Genomic DNA, 19,968 nt, shown 5'->3' on the forward strand with positions numbered 1-19,968 from the left:
TATAAAAAATTAAAGTATATAATTAATTTCTAATTAAATATAAGATTCTCCAAAAATAATTCCCAGTTCTGTAGTACGTGTGTAGTCTTGTATACGTATAAAGGGGCTATATATAGGCTTATATATAACAGAATTATATTAAACATAATTTAAAATGTTCGGTGAAGGCTTCACAATGAATTTTTTATAAGGGTCCTACGGCTAATATTTGTTTATATTATTTTAATTTAAATATCCATAAAAAATTGATTTTAATCATTCGCAATTTAAGTTTAAAAAATTATTAATTTTTAAGTAAATAAATTAAATTTTCAAGTTGCATTTACAAAGCAGAGATTTTTTTTATGGTTTTGTAAAAGAATTAAATGACACTCGATTCACAAAGAAAGAATTTCAATTATACGATTTTAAATATTACAAATAAATTAAAGAAATTGACGAATCGCTGATGAAATTCCATTAAATTTCAATGTAAACAAATGAAAAGTTGGTCATCTGGAAATGAAATTAATTCCTCCTCCATTTTTTCTCCTCTTCATTCCTTCTCAATTTAAAAATAAATTTTAATTTAATAAATAAATAAATCATTTTATTACTTCAGTTTAAAAAAAAAATAAAAAAGTTATAAAATTCAAATTAATTTTATTATAAAATTTAAATTTTTTAATTAAAATTAATGAAAAGGTAAACCTTAAAAATCATCTTGATGAATAAAGTATTATTGCATCGTTTATTTTATATATATTACATAAGCTGTGTAGAGGTTCTATATAAATTAATTAGGTGAACTTTCAGTTTTTTAGAAAATATACTGTATTAATTGTAAAATATTTTGAATAAAGCATACAAATTTGCAATATTTTATATATTTTTCATGTTTAAAATCTTATTTTTGTTGCTAATTCAAATATTGAGAAACTTATCCTCCAGATCTCATCATTTATTTACCTTAAAGGTTTACACTGTTTACAGTTTTGTACAAATTTAAATATCTTTTATTTGATGTCCTGCATTTTATTTTTCTCTTCTACATTCGAAAGTTCAATCAGAATGCTTAATATTTTCTAGTTTCTTGAATTATATTTATAAGCATTAATTTTTCAATTTTTTTTTTTTTTTTTTTGTATTCTTACCTTTATAAAATTTATTTATTTTTGTATGATTTTAAGCTAATTTTACTACAAATAATCAGCTTAAAAATAAGAATTTTATTTAACAAAAAAAAAAAATCAGTATTATTTTAAAAATTTAAGTTTAAAGTATTAGATTTTACATACAGTTTCAGTAAAGAGGAACGCATTAGAAAGATTAAAAAACAGAAAAAATTAAGTTAAAATTTTACAAATAACCATTAAATTGTCATTAGCAATCTACGCATTTTGTATTAATTAGATTTTTAAGAATATTTTTTTTTAACACGTAAATGATATAGTGTTAAAGGAATTTTAGTTGAGAAGTTCTTAGATACAAAGTAAAGTGGGAAAGATTGAGTATGATGGAATTTCTATAATTCCTAATAATTTTAAGCTCGGAAATGAAGGTTGCTACATTTTTCATGTGTCAACTGTAAAGTAAAGAATCGTGTTTATTTCGAACAAAAACTTTAGAAAGTTTAGAGAAACATGTTTTTCTTTGATCTCAAAAATCGTTCGTCTTTCGCAAACAGATGAATAATCATCCAAGTCACGATCCATTTCGTCAAGTTTTAACATTAGAAAAAATTCACTTTATGAATCATGACTGAACATCTGACAAAAACCAGTTGTACAACTGGACGTCACAACAAATAACCGAGCGTCATCTGTCGAGTGACAATTATCTATCGCACCAGATGTCATTCCGACGCGTGACGTAATTGGTAACGAGTGCAGACAGCGCCCCATAGCGGAGATGAGAAATATGACGCCCTCACAAAAATCGCCTCAGTGTAAAATTTCGAAAGAAAATAATACAAAAGTTTCCAAAGAGAAAACACCTGGGAATATACTACATAATTTGTTAAAATTGCTATATTAATATTGTTATGTTCAGTTCGTTCACAACTGTAATGTTCGTTTAATTTTCGAAAAAATGATTACAGGAGACATTCAAATAACCGTCTAAATACTGCATACCTCTAACTCAACTACTTTTTTTTTTAAATAATTAACCATCAACTTCAGTTACATCAATCCTTGTTTTGCGATACGTCATGGATTTTGATTCGAAATGGATGCGGAATTGATGAAAAATTTAAGTTTTAATCGTGCCAAGTCGAGGATTTTGAATGAAATCAGCCGTTTTCGCTAACGTTAATTCGCGCGTATTATTGTGGACATTTTAAATCCCTCGCCTGGAAGACTTTTGACATGCTTATGAATAATTATTTAGATATTATAGCGAAGTTAGAGCAAAGTTATACGCTGTATCGAGGTAAATGTATCACTTTCATATGGATGATTCATTACATAATTAGTCTATAACACCGTTTTTCATTGCTGCGAGTCTACAATTAAGTAGAGCAAATAAGATTATTTTGGCTCCTGTATCAAGATGGTGAATTAATGAGAATAAAATTGAGAGTTACTTAGAAAAAAATTTGTTCCGTCGATGGAAAGGGATCTACACTTTCTTTACGTGTACATCACTCGATTAAATATAAATGCCTTTATTTTATAATTACGTTATAAAGTATGAAAATTAGTTACTTCGACAGAGTTGTTTGTCGTCGGAACTTCAAACCGGAATTGTTTAGTTTATAAAATTATGGAAGCATATTTCCTTTCATTAAAAATTTATTTAATTTTATATTTTCTAAATTTTTTATAAACCATCAAAATATTTTTAAAATTAAGTTTATTAACAAAATTTTAAATTTAGACCATAATATATGTGTTAATTTATATTAAACATTTCTGTAATAGAATTTGCTGTCGATTTGTAAGATTTATCCAACATTTTTTTTATCTAAATGTGAAAAAATTGATTAGTTTGTTAGAGCTGAGTTTCAAAGGGCACATTCCTGTACAAGTTATGTTCTGCGATTAGTAAAAGTTATCGATATTACAAGAAAAAACTTTATAACTAGGTCGGTCCAACTGCTAATTTCAACCATTTTTTTAACCCCTCCGAGTTACATCTGAGGAAATCGGGTTTCCGTCCCTATAATTTACTATCATGGGACACAGTGTCTCAGGCATTACCAAACAAGATGTGACGAATACAGATGACGCGGCATCTCTCCCTGTTGTCTTTCGTCGCAGCTCTTGTCACAAAGAGCGCTCTTAATGCAAGCGAAATGTCGCCCCTAGTGGCTTCTGACGGCTTCTAGTTAACTAATGGAGTCTACCGGACATTTGTATTCATTTCCTTTATCTATTCCTGCAGGAAATCAACGTCGTCAGATACCTGGATGATGTTCTTTGTCGAAATGGGCGAAAGATGCGAGTTGGTCCAATAAGTGACACACGATATACTTTTGCATGTCGCAGTTCAAAATGCGACGGATTCACATCAATTTTTTCCAGATTTCTAAGCGTCCGTAATTTTGTTCCTTTGTGAGAGATAACAAAAGTTTATAACTCTTTACATAAAATGCTTACAACGAGAAATCTCAGAAAAAAAAGAAAAATGTAATGGAGATCATAATGCATTTTACACCGTAGAGGATCGAGATATAAATCATTTTATGATTTATTTCCAGCTTCTCTTTAACAAAACTAGAATTTTGTTCGGTTGATTCCCGAAAAAGCGCCGGATCTGTTACCCGTTACGAGAAAGGTCGTCCATTATGCATCAAATCACTGTTTGTTATAGGCTAATTTCAGGGGATAGTGTTCAACAGACGGAGTTTACAGAGAGTGGTTGCGCTAAACCTCGTGTTTAACTCATAATAGCTACAGACAGAATTAATGCTAGTAGTTACAAACAGAGTTACAGTCCGTAACTACTTGCATTAATTTACAACGCTATCGGTAAGTATACAGAACGTGCCTAGGCATATATATACGCTTAGTAAAACTCGAAAATAGAGAAACGAGTTTTTCTGTACGTTACGGGTGATCAAGAACTTCACCCGGAGCGAACACTGGCGACTTCAGATTGCGTTGTCCCAAATAAGTTCCCCTTGCGACATAACAAGCTGTTTAGTTTCCTACTCACGACCCATCATCCCCATTGCGACTCGCCCCGCGGTTCTACGCCGTTAATAAAATTTGATTGAGTAGAAGACGACCTTTTGCGCGCTGCGCGTTTCCAATGAGTCTAAAATGACATTAGAATGGCGGGTCCGTACCTGTTGTTTTGTCAATTTTCTCAAATCCGAGTGATTTACGATCGGTTCGGGTAGGAATGTCAACTCTCGAACAGTTGACAAATATTTATAAAAAAAAGAACTTAAAATGGGGGAAGAAGTATCATTCTGAAGGTGTTATTTCTGAGACTCACTACCATAACAATTTTCGCCTGAAATATCAAGTAACCAGAGACTATTGGAAAGACACCTGAGAAGAGGACACTTGTCCATCGCCGTGCATCGCTACGTAGATGAAAGAAATCTCCCAGGAGTTATCAATCATCATTGTCTCTATTGCACGTCATTTACATGTCATTAAGCACGCTAGAATAGAAGATACGCGATATCTGAGAACTTCGAATTGTATATAAAAATTGATCCCAAAAATTATAATATTTGTGACATAAAACGAATTTTTTACAGGAACTTAAAAAGAATTTCTGTATTTCTCAATTGCAGATCAAGTTTCTCTTGCGACATGTTGCGACTGTGAGGAGACGACCCCCTTTGGATGCAATGTTAAAGGTCAGATCCAGTCAGTTAGCGAGTCTTATACAGGTGATGAAGAACAGATCTTGATCGTAAATATGCTACGACAAATGAAAAATGATGAAGAAATAAAGATACACGTTGAATTCCTAATAATAAAAAAAAGGGGCAGTTGAAACGATTAAGGGAAACATAGTAACAACTCTGAATAGTTTTCCTATTGAAAGTCCTTAGTAAGATTAAAAGACTAAGTATTTATATATTTATTTATTACAATAATTAGCTATTAAGTTAAATTTTTATCCTAATAAATCTTATTTTATTAGTTTAAATCCGTTTACAGTTCATGTTATTAATACCTTCAAATTTTATTGTTTATATACCTATCTACTCTATGATTTGTGATGATTGTTGATGTCATTGTGTCATGGGTCTACTATTATATAAAATATATTCATTCTAACATTATTTTCTCGCATAATGAATTATAAAATGTACATTTTATCAACGAACGTGATGAAAATGTAAATAAAAAAGATCATTATCGTATTTAAATTCATTCAACAATCAAATGTTATAATACAATTGAAAATTATACATGAAAGTAAAGAATTTGTGGAATTTACAGAGTAAAATAAATTTTTAAAATGTATGTAAAATAGCTTTAATTATTTAAAATTTTATAATTAATGATAATGTAAACTTTGCATTTTGCATGGTTGGGAGCAAAATCGACTTGTCAGAAACTACCTATTGCTAGTATAGCATAGACGTCTGGTAAACTGATCTGTCTTCTATCTCTTCAATTTATCTTGGACAAATAAAACGCTATAAGAGAAGATTCTGGCTTACAAACTTATGACGCCTGAACGTTAATTTTGTAACCCTGTCTAGGCAATAGGACGTAAGAGTGGGGGGAGTGAAGATAATAAGCTGTGGAGATTGGCGAAGAGCAGTTGATTGCCTGCCACAGGCACCGGGGAGCGCTGCTGTGACACTGCGTTCCATCTTCATCAGAGCGAAGCGGAGAAACTATATCCTTGTCGGAGAGAATTTTTGAATTGCTAAGTAATTCACACCTATAGTTTATCTGGAGAGAGTGAGAAAGAGAGAAATATCTGACAGCGAATGGAATCTTTATAAAGTAGATTTTTCTGTGCAATTTTTTTTTCGGTAATTAAAATGAAAAAGAACTAAAAGGGTGTCGTTTTCTACCGCTTGATGTCACTCTAAGCCGTTATTATGCGGCACCTCGCGGCATAAAACGAAAGTGACATCTGTCGTTATTTACATAACGCCACCTTGCGAATCTATAGAAAGCAATGGCCTCGAATTTAGGAGAGCGTAACACCACCGGGATTTTATTAAATAATTACAATAAGTCGGAGGTATTGTGTTATGTTATAATAAAGTATGGTAGAATTGCATGTGGTGGAGTTTCCGCTTCGCTTCTCACACTAGATACCCAATTACGGGATGAAAGCGCACCCTGCAGGTTTTAAAAGGAACTAAAGTCAGCGCTGACCAGATGTGAGAGGATGTGGGGTTACTCCTACTCTCTCCGCTCTTCTAGTAGTTACAGCCCATTAAAAGGCTACCGTTGCTATCGTAATAATAGCTGTTACTGCTTTATAATAAAAATTAAGCTGCCTAGTAACTTGTAGTATATGAGAAATTTTGTTACTTTCGTCCTCATCCGAGCGTGATCGATTATTTCGACGTCACGTGTTCAACACTATTTACTAACAACGTCCCGCCTGAGCTGCACAATAACGGTTGACAGCAGTTGTTTATCTCCGACGTCAAGTAGTTAGATGTTCCAATAATCCTCCAATCAGACAGAAAAGACAGATCTCGTTCCTTCCGCCTGCACCAAGTCATTAAAGGGATTTCAGAGCAAGAGTACAATACAAGTACGCAAGCGCAGATGGAGGGCGGGGATTATGGAAATGCGACGCATCGTCTGTCGGATGGGTCAGAGTTCATCTTGCAGGAGTGCATCGTCTGGCACGGTATTAAGACCTATCATGTTCATCATTTAATGCAATTTCCCAGCCCAAAAGACCTATTAAATGTACGTCAATATGACGTCAAGAATTTAGTCTGATGGAGAGATAAAGGAAGAATGAATATTATGCAAAATTCCGCATCCGCTAGATTGATGGAGGCAGGTCTTTATCAGAAGGGGATTTTTTATTGAGAATAAGGGATTCTTCCACTTAAAATATTTTCAACATCTGTTTGAGTAGATTAGAGAGTAAGTAGAGTGTACTTTTATATTGGTATCTTGTGTGGAATGTATTATACAATAGGAGTATGATGATGTTTTATGGAAATTGGCTGAAAATTTCAATAAATTAATATCGAATTTAGGAAAAATACTTTAAAAAAATAACGGAAACAGTCAAAATGAATGCTTTGTTATTAAAAAAATTGCTTATGTATTCGTAGAAAATCTTAACAATGCCTCAAAAATTAGATAAAATTTTAAACTATTTTTTGTTTTCATTTGGAGTTGAATATTTCTTAAAAATTAGGATTTACTTAAATAATTTCTAAATTTATTTTTACTTGCAATGAATATTTGAATCTCCAAAGAGATCGGAAAAGTTTGTTCTGCTCATAGAAACCTGTACTAAAGATTACGATGCATTCTTATAGGGATCCTTCTAAAGTCTAATGACTTATGGCACAATCCCTTGATATTCCAAGGATTACGTGTTATGCTTTGCTTATATAATCGCTGTGGCTCTCACTATCGAAGTCTTTCAGACTTGAAAATCAAAAGACAAGTGGAGAATCTACCTGTTGGGTACAACATGCGAAACTGTAGGAATACGCATGTATAAATCGAGACATTGGCCAATGTATAAAGTAAATCAGTAAATGGACGACAGTGTGCAGGAAAGAAAGAAAGGAAAGTGGAAAAAATCTTGCAGGCGTTCGATGAAAATTTAATTTCCTTTTCTTTATTTGCCCAACCCGCTATCTACATTTCAATTTCCGGTTTTGGCCAAAGCGATAGCAGTTCCATAGAAATGTCAGTTTAATATTGTAAGGATTACCAGTATGTGTGTATCTCTGCTAGATGTACGAGAGGGGGAGGGGAAAGAAAAACCTTTGGTCAGAATGGCTTTTTGATAGGGACGATCGCATCGATCTCTGGTGGCTACTCATAATTAATTCCTCCCACCGTTCAACAAAAAGAGAAGCGAAATCATTTTTCTCCCCCTCAAAATCATTAAACAATTATATATTCCCCCGACTCTCTTTGTAATCCCCCATTTCGCCATTTTTATAATTACACTTTGCTTTCTTAATCATTTCAGTTTCATCCAATTTAATTTATTTTTATATAATTTATTAATTCCAATCATCTTAAATTATATTTAAGTAAAATTAATTAGGTTAACAAATTTTAATTTCTAATTGGAATTTATCAGTTTTTCTTTAACGCAGCGCCATCTGATATGATTAAGTTTAACTAATATTTAAAAAATATTTATTTATTTCTTCAAATAAAATTTAATTTATTCTATTTACGTTCTATTAACAAGATAAAAATATTTATTAATACCATTATCAATTTTCTTTTAAAATATTATTTAATTATTATAATAATAATTATATTTGAATTATTGGAATTAAATATTTTTATTTTAATAGTGATGATAATATACAAAGTAAAGCTTTCAAAATACCTTGTGTTGAATAAATAATAATAATAATAATAATAATAATTATACAATATTTAAAAATAATTTCACAATCCGATTATTATTTTATTTAAGAAAATAATATAGATAGTAATTATTATAAAATTTTAGTTAGTAATTATGAGTTTTAATTATTTATTATAATAGATTAAATTATTTCTAATAATTGCAGTTCTAGTCACCAGATGGTATCATGATCGTCAAGACGGCAAGTGCTATTCTATTTACGTTTGTAAATTATCACGTCAATCTTTTTTTTTTTTTTTTTTTTAATAACAGGTAAAGATAAAGAAAAGAACTTTGAAATATAATATTTGCTTTTATTGTTATTAGATAAGAACGTTGATAAGTATATAAAATAACGTTCAAGTCTTAGATTAATAAATGTTTATTATAATATATAATTTTATACCGTTGATATTGCGCAATATATAATATATATAATTAATATTATATAAATTAATTATACATGATGTATAATATATGTGTATGATAGAAATATACGTACAGTACAGCCAGTGCCATTCAGAGCTTGAGAGTAGAGTGAGTGCTTTTTTGCCCTTTAGTGGATCCCTTTAGTCATTTTTTGGAACAAATTACATTTGCAAAATGTTTATTAATAAATGACAATCATAAATATTTGTTAGTAAAAATAACATTAATTTATAAGATAGGAACCACTACGATCCGTTAAGTTTTCTCTCACTCGGGGAAAAATCCTCGTTCCTCTCTGCCTACATTGCATCCAAAGTACACATACACACTTATGTATACTTGTAGCATATGTGCAAACGGAATCCGTCCATTAATTACTTGTACAGTTTTTGAATTTTGTTTGATCGCTTCCTTCTCGTTGTGTATAATAATGTACTGTACAATACTTTTGGCAAACTACCTCTTTTTAATTACGTGTACTGTACAACAACAGTTCATGGAGCCCCTGACATTGAAGAAACGACTTTAAAAAGTTATGCAATATTTTCTTATAGTTTATTCACATGACTAGTAAGTAAGCTCGAAGAACAAAATTCGTACGCTCCTAATATCATTAAAAGAAGGTCTACAAAGTTCAATCAATGCCTCGACTTCCTCTCTTCCATTGTGTACATCTCTTCCAATGATGTAATTTTCGCAATCCCTTAAACTGTGCACATAATTAATGGTCGGTCCCTGTACAATAGATATACAATATCATATCTGTATAATTAATAATTTATTTATGCTATACTAGTTATAGGCCTATAAGTAAGATTTATGTAATAATTAACTGTATTCGTGTACTCCAACATAATTCATATATAAAAACTTCCTCTTTATGCAATTTATATACCGTTCATGGTAAAATTAAAACAATTTTAGTGAAAACAATAAACATTCTTCATTTAAAATTAATATTTCTGTAGCTGTATAAAATCTAGAATCGAAAGATTATAAGAGGGATTTTCTCTCTTTTAGAAAAGATATGAAAACAGCATATTAAGCTTTGGTCTGACAAGACACGCTACTTACTCAGAAACGAAATATTACATTCATAATTTTATCGTTAAATACTTAAATCTCACAGTAACCTAAGAGATTTAAAAGAAGTTCAACACTTTCAAAGCCTCTTTCTTTGCAGTTTACTGCAAAAAAAAAAAGGTTGATAAAGATAGTAAAGATGTACGAGAGTGAACCCGGACCTCTGATGGTGCGTTTCCTTAATTCATGCTGAAAATACTATCTCATGGCATTGGATTCGCTACTGATATGAACATAGTGGGCCTCTAAATAGGTGAAGTCGCTAAGCATTAGTCTACTGGTTGTGATTATTGGTTACAATGTTTGATTCTCAAAGATTAAGGTTAGATATTTTTTTATTCTTAAATTTACAAATATTTTATTTAACAATTTAAATTTCTAAAATGTACTGTACTTATCGATAACCAATAATTAAATTTAGTAATTACGTATTGTGTTTTAAAAATGTATTTATATTTGATTTAATTTATTCATAATAATGGATTTTTTTAAAAATATTTTTTGTTAAAAACAAGTGAAGTAAAGTTGAGAAGTTCGAAATGTTTTTATAAAACACATACACATTAATAGTTATTTAAATGTATATACTTTAAATTATATTTCTATAATAATTAATTGTGTAATTAGTTCTATAAGCAGACTTTAAAGAACACGTTTATATACGTATTTATTTCTTTTGTATTGTTGAGATCTTACTACGTTTTATATAATTCCACATAGACAAGACATTACAAGATTCTTCGACTGCCATGCGCCATATGTAGTCTACCAATGTACCATCTGCCACGTGCATCTGTTGACAGATACTTTTGTCTTCGAAATAAAACAGTTTGATTTCGTAAGATCTCTCAAAAATTTGAAGCGATTTATGATCGATGTTATAAATGAATCGAAACTTTTAAAAAATTTAATTCATTTATTCATTTCAGAGTTAATTCCGGGTTTATGTAATTTAGGTGTCTATTTAGCGTTCACAAAATGTATTCTTTTCTACGAAATAATATTCTTAGAATTAATTGTAAACGATTCTATCTAACCAATAGATAAAAGTCAATCTGAAATATACTCTTTTGTTAGTCATATTTAATAACCCACATTATTTAACAACCCCTTTATCTCAGAACCACATGTGGTTAGCGAAGCACCAGGTGGTATTTAAAGACCAATTCTTCGTTGCCATAGCTAGGCAGGTAGACACGTGCCTGACACGTGCAATCAATTCTTTACCTAAAGGCTAGTGAACAACATCTGCTTATGTCAGGCAGATGTCTATAGTGATCCGATGACCACAACAGATGGTTCTCAAGAGGCTCGAATATCAGCCAATGAACCTGTCATTGTTAATGTAACTAAATGAAAACGACCCGGATTGACCCATGTGTTTTGTTGAGTGAATGATTCAGACGACATTTAACGACTTTCATAAAGAACTTAATGGATAATGTTAAGGTTAATGAATGGTCACATTCATTCGACTCTTGTTTGTTAACGTTACGAATCGATGAATCCATAGAGGCGATTTCATTATATAATAGATTTATGCAAATGAATGTTTTGTTTCGCATGCTTTCAAGGATATATAGTATTGATCTTAAGATAAACTTCCGCATTTTCTGCGGCTAGGAAAACGTCGAACACATTTTGTCCCACGAGAAATGAAGGTCGAAATCTTGAAATGTATCAAGCACATGTTGTTCTAAGCTCTTAGAACTTGGCTAGCAACACCTGCCTCTTTAGGGTGTGGTCCTCTTAGATTCTTTGACTTTATCTATAAAATTTGATTGTATTTTTCGATGTAAATCTTCAGTTGTTATATCTTCTTTGTTATTACTTCTAACAAACCCGGAAGAGATGGTGAATTATAACAGCTGCGGATCATCACCCTCCGGTCATTAGAACGATTGTTTCTACTCCCTTTCGTAGCCCCTTTTTTCATTAAATGACCATTGATGTTATTTTAGAAAGGTAGAATTAGAAAAAAATTACTTCATAAAGTAATAGTTTTCAGTTATTCTATCCCGTTTTCATAAAATTATTTTTGATATGGAGGAAGGAAAAAGAATTCGACATCTGTTCTCTTCGACAGATGAATCTACCATCTGTCTCGCAGATTTTTTAAGACATTTTTTTCATAGTACCGAGTAATATTAACCGAATGTTTGCTTATTAAAATTAAGAAGCAATCTTTTAAAGTTAACTTGTATCTGTTTACTCAATATTTTTAAATGCAGCTGCCTTACAAAATGTTTCTTTGTGTAAAATATATAAATTTAATCATATCATCCTACTGTTTACCTATATAAAATTATAATTAAATTGTTAACCTAGTATTTGTTCTGTAGAATATGTCAAAAATGAATAAATTTAGCGTGATATACATTATTAAAATTGAAGTATTTCAACTGATTCGAACACAAGGTTAATAGATCTGTTATTATTTGTATTTCAAATTAAGGAGTGAAATAGGGAACAAATATAATACGAATGAGATTTAACGAAGAATTTATGATATTTTTGACATATTTTTTCAAATATATTAGAAAAAAATGAACTGAAATTAATTTTATTAAATTGAAATGTTTTTAACGTATATGCGTTTAAAAAATGTGTCATTTTTAAATAATCTTTTTTCCTCTTTTTTTACGTAAGACAAAGGCTTAAATCCGAACTTGATTCTCTGGTCACCTTTACTTTACTCACCTTGTCCTAAGGGCGCCTCTAGCGGCCGACTATATAAATAGACGAAACGAGCAAAAGCGAAACAGTCGAAGTGGCGAGATCTTATTAGATAGGACGATAACAGATTTGTTTCCTCCATACTGGGATGTAGCCAAAAAAATATCAAAATAAAGGAGAAAATAATGAGAATTTGCCTGTTATTCTCATCAGTATTATTTTGTTTAGAAGTAACGGTAAGTCAAAACGCTTCTTTATTATGTAATATATTTTTTTCCAATTACGATAAAAAATTTAAAACATTTTTACATGTATAAAATTTTTATTGATGGATCGAAATGGGTTTTATTTAGTTAAAGAGGGGACGAAAAAAAAGGAATGCTGCTTAAAGCAGTAATCGATCGTTAATCGGCAATCGGGAGGCCACTTCTCAAGGTTAAATCTATGTGTAGCTGTTACAATTTAATGACATGTATCAATCCGATTAGGAAAATTAAAATATTAATTCGGTTATGGTGAAGGTCAACATGTTTCTCATCATTTTCTTCCAACTCTACATTTGCAAGGCCGTTTTTGCAAGGTTAATTCCTATAGAAACTGATGTCGCAATAATATTCCCTCTCGGGGAATTAATTACGGGATTAAAAGACACATTAAATTAATGAAAACGTTTGACCCACTTTTTTCTACTTAATTATAAACAATTAATGAGTTACCTATTTTGTCTGGAATTCGTTTTGAAGAAGATTAATGCTTAAAAAATTGAGTTACGTGTCTTGTGTTAACTTATCCTTGGTATTGTTTCTTGTTTCAGCTTACAGGAAACTATAACTGAAATTGCTCCGAGATATAATAGATGATGAACTTGCAATAAAGATTTCTCTCGTAAAACTTTCTCTTTTTTTAAATATAGAGTGGTTTTTTCGGTTGAATAAAGAGATATTCCGGGAAAAGATTTTTAACAATAACAAGTTATTTAATATTTAAAAATTTTATTGGGTTCGTAGGACTAAAGTGAAATGGTATCCACTCTAAACCGATGGATAGTTAACAGCATTTTTAGGGAAAAAATCTGAATTTTCATGAATTCAATTTCATGCTAGATGGAGAAAATTGTGTGTGTTTTTTGTTCATTTATGTACTGGTAAAATTGTTTAAAATATTCAAAATTTCAGATTCGTTTTGAAATTCACTTACTTCTGTTTTCCAGTTACGTGTTTCGGGACGACATAGGCACGGGTTACTTGCCGAATGCAACAAGTGTGCACCAGGAGAGTTGCTATGGAAGAAATGCAACAGACACCGCAACGCGCAGTGTTTACCTTGTCCACCTGGCACTTATCAGCCTCATCATTCCTACAGGCAACAGTGCTACCTGTGCTCAAAATGCGGAGACGGACTGTACGTCGCTCATGATTGCCAACCGACTCGCGACACGATATGCGACTCGTGCCACACTTATAAAGGTCCGCATAACGTCGATTATCAGCGAAAATGCCAGATTGGTTTTGTAAACAGCAGGAAGTCCATTCAACTGGAGAATTGGAAAAGTAAACAATTTAAACAATTTTTACTTTCAATATTAAATAGGGATATACACCAAAACATCAACCCATTCGTCAAATGTTACTTTTTTTCCCATCGCCCTTTCCTCTCTCAGGCCTCACTAATCATATCGATACATTAAGATAAGGGTAGCACCGGTTTTTTGGTGTCGGGTCTACGTGTGATTCTCGAGTCACCGAATAATCGGTAATGATGATGAAGTAGGACAGAACTGCACCATCTGGTAGACGACTACAGCTGATACCGGTGGTTCATCGCTACTTCGCTCTATTTCTCTTCAAGGTCGCATGACATCACCAGCGGAAACTGTCACATGAATCAATAAAAATAAATAAAATTAACTACGAAAGGAACGCGAAAGGAAATTTTATTCATTATTTTTTTTCTTTTTTCGAGAGGAGCAAATTATTGAATCGAAAGTATTTTTATTTTTCCGGTATAGCAATATATTTTTTGGTTTTCTTTAAACCAACCTATTGAAATTCTTCCAAACGTGAAAATTATTTTTCCTCTTCAAATTTTTTTTATTTTATTTTATTTATCTGGTTGGCGGATGTGTACTATCTCCCCGACAATGTGTAATTGGCCGGAATAATTGTTACACGGACGAGTAATTGGCGAGTAAAACTAGTAACACTGATCTTATTGAGCGTTTTGTACCTCGCCGGAAATGGCATCCATCAATTTGGTGAATATTTTTTGGTTTAGGTGGCGAGTTGTTTAGTAGGGTGGCGACCTGGATGATTGGTCCTCTTCTCAAATTTAAATGCGTATTTTTTATCTCAAATAATGGATAATTACTATTTCAGTAGCTGCACGACGTAATCAAAGCATTGATTCATTTAAATAAACATAAGTGATAGGATATTAATTATAAGCTTATATTAGTTGATAAAAATTATTTTTAGAATGCCAAATACAACTGAAAATATTAATACTGAAAGCTAAACTAGCCTCTGTCTGAAAGTAAGTAAATTTGATGCCACCAAGATGTCTATTAACTAGAGTTTTCTCAAAAATATGTTACAATACAACACAATTACAGACGGGAAACAGTAGAATAAAGAGAACATTTTTTGGCAAATAACAGTTTGTCGGTCTGCTAACTCTGCAGAAAGAGAGACATTAGGTGTCAAATTATGTTCTCTCATTTCCGCCCTCCTTCATTGAATAGATCTAAACTATTAAATATAATTTTCTCTTTTAATTTAATTGTTTTAATTATACTTTAATTGTTTTTAATTTCAGGTTATCAATATGATGAGGTTAAGAATCAGCAGAAGTTCCTTTTGATATTGTCTTCTGGAGTTGTTTTAACGTTTTTATGTTGTGTAACGTTTTTCCTTCTAGCAAACAGATGGTGCAAAAACGACAGAATGGTAAATGTTTAAATAAATCATAATTATTAATTTAAGTATAATAATTATATAACATTAATAAATAACATTATAGCTTTTATTTACAAATGTTTGAATAATACACGTTGTTAGTTTATGTCTAAAATAGGATAATAAAATATGCAATTGAATTTATTTTTCATCTTTGATAATAAGATAATTAAATGTGTAATTTAACCTATTAAAACTGAACATTTTAAAAATACTGTTTTAAAGCAATTATAATTTTAGACATGTATTCAAAGACTATTCTAGACATCAGCTCATGCGCAATTGTTAACATGAAAGCATTGGAACATTCTCTCTTTCTCAATATACATGGAATGTATCTCGAGAATTCGTGTTATCTTCTCCCTTCAGTTATTAGTATTGACAGCAGAGGCTCAGGTTTTAACAATGAATCTTCTATAAATTTTTAAATTATTATGAATACTTCTACATCTTAAAATCTTTTAAAACCTTAAAAAAATTTTGTTCTTAACTGNATATATATATTTTTTTTTTTAATTTCCAAGAAACTCAGAACTGTTTTGAATATTTTACTCTATAATGCTAGTTAAATAAATGGCTATTTATTTATCAACATATTTATCACATAAATGTTTACATAAACAATATGAGATTTATACGAAAATTCAATTTTAAATATTAAAATTACAGTAAAAAAATTATTACTTCCGGAATAATCGCAGAAAAACCACTGTTGCTTGGTGATAATCGCGTTGATAACAAATAGTTATTTTGATCCGATAAAGATTCGAAAATTCGGGTCATACTTTTTCCACCTGTCACAGTTAATTTATAAAGTACGTTGACATGTCCTCGAGCCCTTTCACCTGCCAATAGCCAGGTGTTGGACAATCACCTAGCACTATTCGGTGCACAACAAAGAGATGTGCATCCGCTACTCCCCTATTTTCTGAATTGATACCGAACAATTCAAGCGGAAAACTTCTATTGTTAACGATCGGAGGTGACCATAAACGCACCTCTAAAACAGCAGGGATTGCAATTTTTGTATTCCTTTCTCTCTATGTCAATGGTAACAAATTATCTACACAATATTTTTTCTTGTTTCTTACAGAAGATCGGGTATGCCTATCACAGCATAAATACTGAACCAACAGTATTGTAACAAGTGAGTATATTTGCGTAATTATGTTACATTAATACCGTACTTATGGTTCTAACTAAGGATTTTCACACATACCAGGACTTAAACGACTTCCTGTTGTGTTCTCCCCTGTGTTTCCTGTTCAACAAGTGATTTGCTCCACAAAAAAGTTTCTTGATTAGAATTAAATGATATAAAAATATATCGCATCGAGGAGACGAATCGAATGTTTTTAAATGGAAAAAAATACAAGAAAAACGCATATTTTTAACGCACAAATTTGCAATTTATCGAAACGTCCATATTCAAAGTGCCTTTTTTGTGAATGATAATGTATTATTATTAACTTATTGTAAGTTATGTTTGTGTAAAACAAAGAGAAAAAATCAAATTCTTTTTGAAAAAAAATCAAAACTCTTCCGCTATAAAGAATGTAGCGCCATCTGTTGTTTTAAAATTGTATCAGTTTTATAATATTTTTACGTTTGCTGTTTACTTTTTTTTTAAGTGATAAATTTTCTCGAAAATATTTAGTTTATTTTTAGTTTTTTCATTAATTTGTATATACATAAATACACATATATACACAATTATTAAATCGTTATAGTGAATGTATCTAGTCTTATAAAATCAAAATAAAACTTTTAAAAATTTAATAAATTGTGTACGTTTGGTATAATAATCAGTTTCGACATATTCGTGATAATATATAAGAAATTATTTTTGTATATTCTGTATATTATATTATTCGCGACAGATGGAGACACTTATGCAAATTCTTCAATGTTTAACTGAAGAGACGAAAATTATTTTTAGCTTTCAAACAAAAAAGAATTCTAAAAATTATAAAATTAATAAACTAATTTAAAGAAGAAATATATATATATATATAAGTGAGTGACATAAATATATATATATATATATATATATTTAATTTAAATCAATTATCATCGTGTGTTATTTGTAACAACCTGAGAGAAGTAACGTAGAGCTTAGGCCCTTAAATGAGATCTATACAAATGATTTTTACGTAAAATACTAAATTTTGGGGCCCTTCATCGTATGAACCTAGACCAAGTGATTCTGCTAAACCTTCTACCTATGCCTTTTCATGCACCTGTAAATTCACAGACTTTAGATTTTGAGTTTTGCAGATATAATTAATTTCAGTTAAACTTTAGTTATTTTTAAATAAAACGTATACAAAAATTATTCAAGTATTGAATAATATTATTTAAAAAATTATATAATATACAGAGGAATTCAAAAGTTAATTAACTATTTTATAGACTAACTTGCTGTTCTATTCAAACTGTTTTATTGAAATTATTACTAAAAAAAAAACTACAAAAATTGCTCAGAATGAGAAGCTTTCCTGTTCAATACAATAAAATTACAACTCTGATGTACAAAGATTACTGAAGTTTCTCGTAAATAACGTAGTTAACTCACTCTTCGAACACTATATGTAATGCAAGTTCTAGAGCAATTGTACTCTTCATAATAATAATAATAACATATTGAAAAATTCTGTGATTTAATAAATAATCTTTAGACATATTAAATATTTATAAATTTAAACAAGTAAAATTTTATCTTAAAATATTTACAATTAAAATAGCTCCTAAAATCAACACATACGCACTTTTTAAAAATTAGTTCAATTTAGAATAAAATATTTAAATGAAAATAATAAGCGGAAATTATTTAATATTTATTATAATAAAAAAGAGTTATTTTTTAAAGTAAATATTGATCTAAAATTGTCGAATTTTTAGTTTTTTAAAGATATAATGAATGTAACCAAATGCTTAAAAATGGAAAATGGGTGTGAAACGATTCTATGTGCAACAGGATGGACCTTTCAAAAAAGAAAAAAAAAATAATGAAAAACAGAAGGAAATAACCTTGATGCCCTATATATATATATAATAAACTATCTTATATATATATAAAGAAAATAACAAAATAAATAAATAAAACGATTGAATTTGTACAACAGAGTGAAGATCCGGTAGGAGGCAGTGCGCGTTACCAGGCAACCAACATCAACAAACCGATGACGTCACAACGGGAGAGAGAGATGTAACACAATTAGGCGGGAAATGGAATGAAAAACGAGTATTCTGGTGGAATCTGAGGATTTAATGTCTGATGAGTAGATAATGGTGGTCAAAAATGGATAATCCTCTTTCCCATTTTATTTTTATGCATTTTCTAATGGGATGGTTAGCGCTCGTTGCCGAAGTTAATACGGTTGGTGAGTCAAAGCCGATTTTATCCACCTTTAAGTGCACTAAAATTAGATTATAACTTGATTTTATTCTAATGTATAAAATATGTTTTAAAAGGAATTATTGCTCATAACAAAATATTGCATTTTAGCACCCAAAATATGATTTTAGAGCATTATTATATTGATTTATAATATGTAGGCTATATGTGTTCATTTTTCATTCTTTTACTAGAATTATAAAGATTTTTGAGCAAATATAAAAATTAGTTTAATAAATATTTAATTTTCTAATATATTTTTATATATTCGACATTATTATTATGGTCAGAATATATAAAATACAACATAAAATATAATTCTTATCTGCATTTATCATTCTATGCAGATGAAATTGCAGACTTTAAGCACATTTATGTTATAAAATAAAGATTCTAAAATCTGTATTTCTTTTTATACAGTGCATTTTTTAATATACTGTTCATAAACAGTTCCATATGTTCGATCTATTAAGGAGAAACATTATACAATAATGAATATACTGTAAGTTTTACGTCTTAAACTAGTAATTTTGAATCATCATTCATATTTTATAGTAAATCTATACTTTATATAGATTTATTAAAACATATGAATGATGATGATTCATAGTTACTTACTACTGAATTATATACAGGGCTGGATTTGCACATACTGTAAATTAACATGTTGCAGCTTAGGGCCTCACATTTTCACATTTATCAATATTTGGTGGAGGAAAAGCGGCTGTTATATGTTATTAACTTATCGCCACAAACTTGTCCAGCTCTGGTCGTATAAAATTCATATACCGATTAATAACTGAATTACATGTAGAGACTATGATATTCATATTTAAATACTTCATATAACACGTAAATTTCATGCAAAATTGCTCTTTATAACATTTAAATGCTAATTAAAGCATAAAAATTTGAGATGAATTCTGCTGTTTGAAGTTGAGATTA

General features: G+C 30.2%; 1 protein-coding gene across 1 annotated transcript; it reads left to right on the plus strand.

Annotated features, from left to right (window-relative positions):
• The first annotated feature begins 10,167 nt into the window (after positions 1-10,167).
• LOC111642231 (tumor necrosis factor receptor superfamily member 26-like) lies at positions 10,168-16,986 on the plus strand. The gene is made up of 6 exons (XM_023388542.1): positions 10,168-10,318; positions 12,646-12,908; positions 13,883-14,222; positions 15,487-15,617; positions 16,720-16,773; positions 16,849-16,986. Exons 2-5 carry the CDS (start codon positions 12,858-12,860, stop codon positions 16,768-16,770), a joined length of 573 nt encoding a protein of 190 aa, XP_023244310.1. The 5' UTR covers positions 10,168-10,318; positions 12,646-12,857; the 3' UTR covers positions 16,771-16,773; positions 16,849-16,986.
• The last annotated feature ends 2,982 nt before the right edge of the window (positions 16,987-19,968 follow it).

Source organism: Centruroides sculpturatus, unplaced genomic scaffold, assembly GCF_000671375.1.
Source record: "Centruroides sculpturatus isolate CEXI.00-Female unplaced genomic scaffold, Cexi_2.0 scaffold457, whole genome shotgun sequence".
NCBI classification, from domain to species: domain Eukaryota; kingdom Metazoa; phylum Arthropoda; class Arachnida; order Scorpiones; family Buthidae; genus Centruroides; species Centruroides sculpturatus.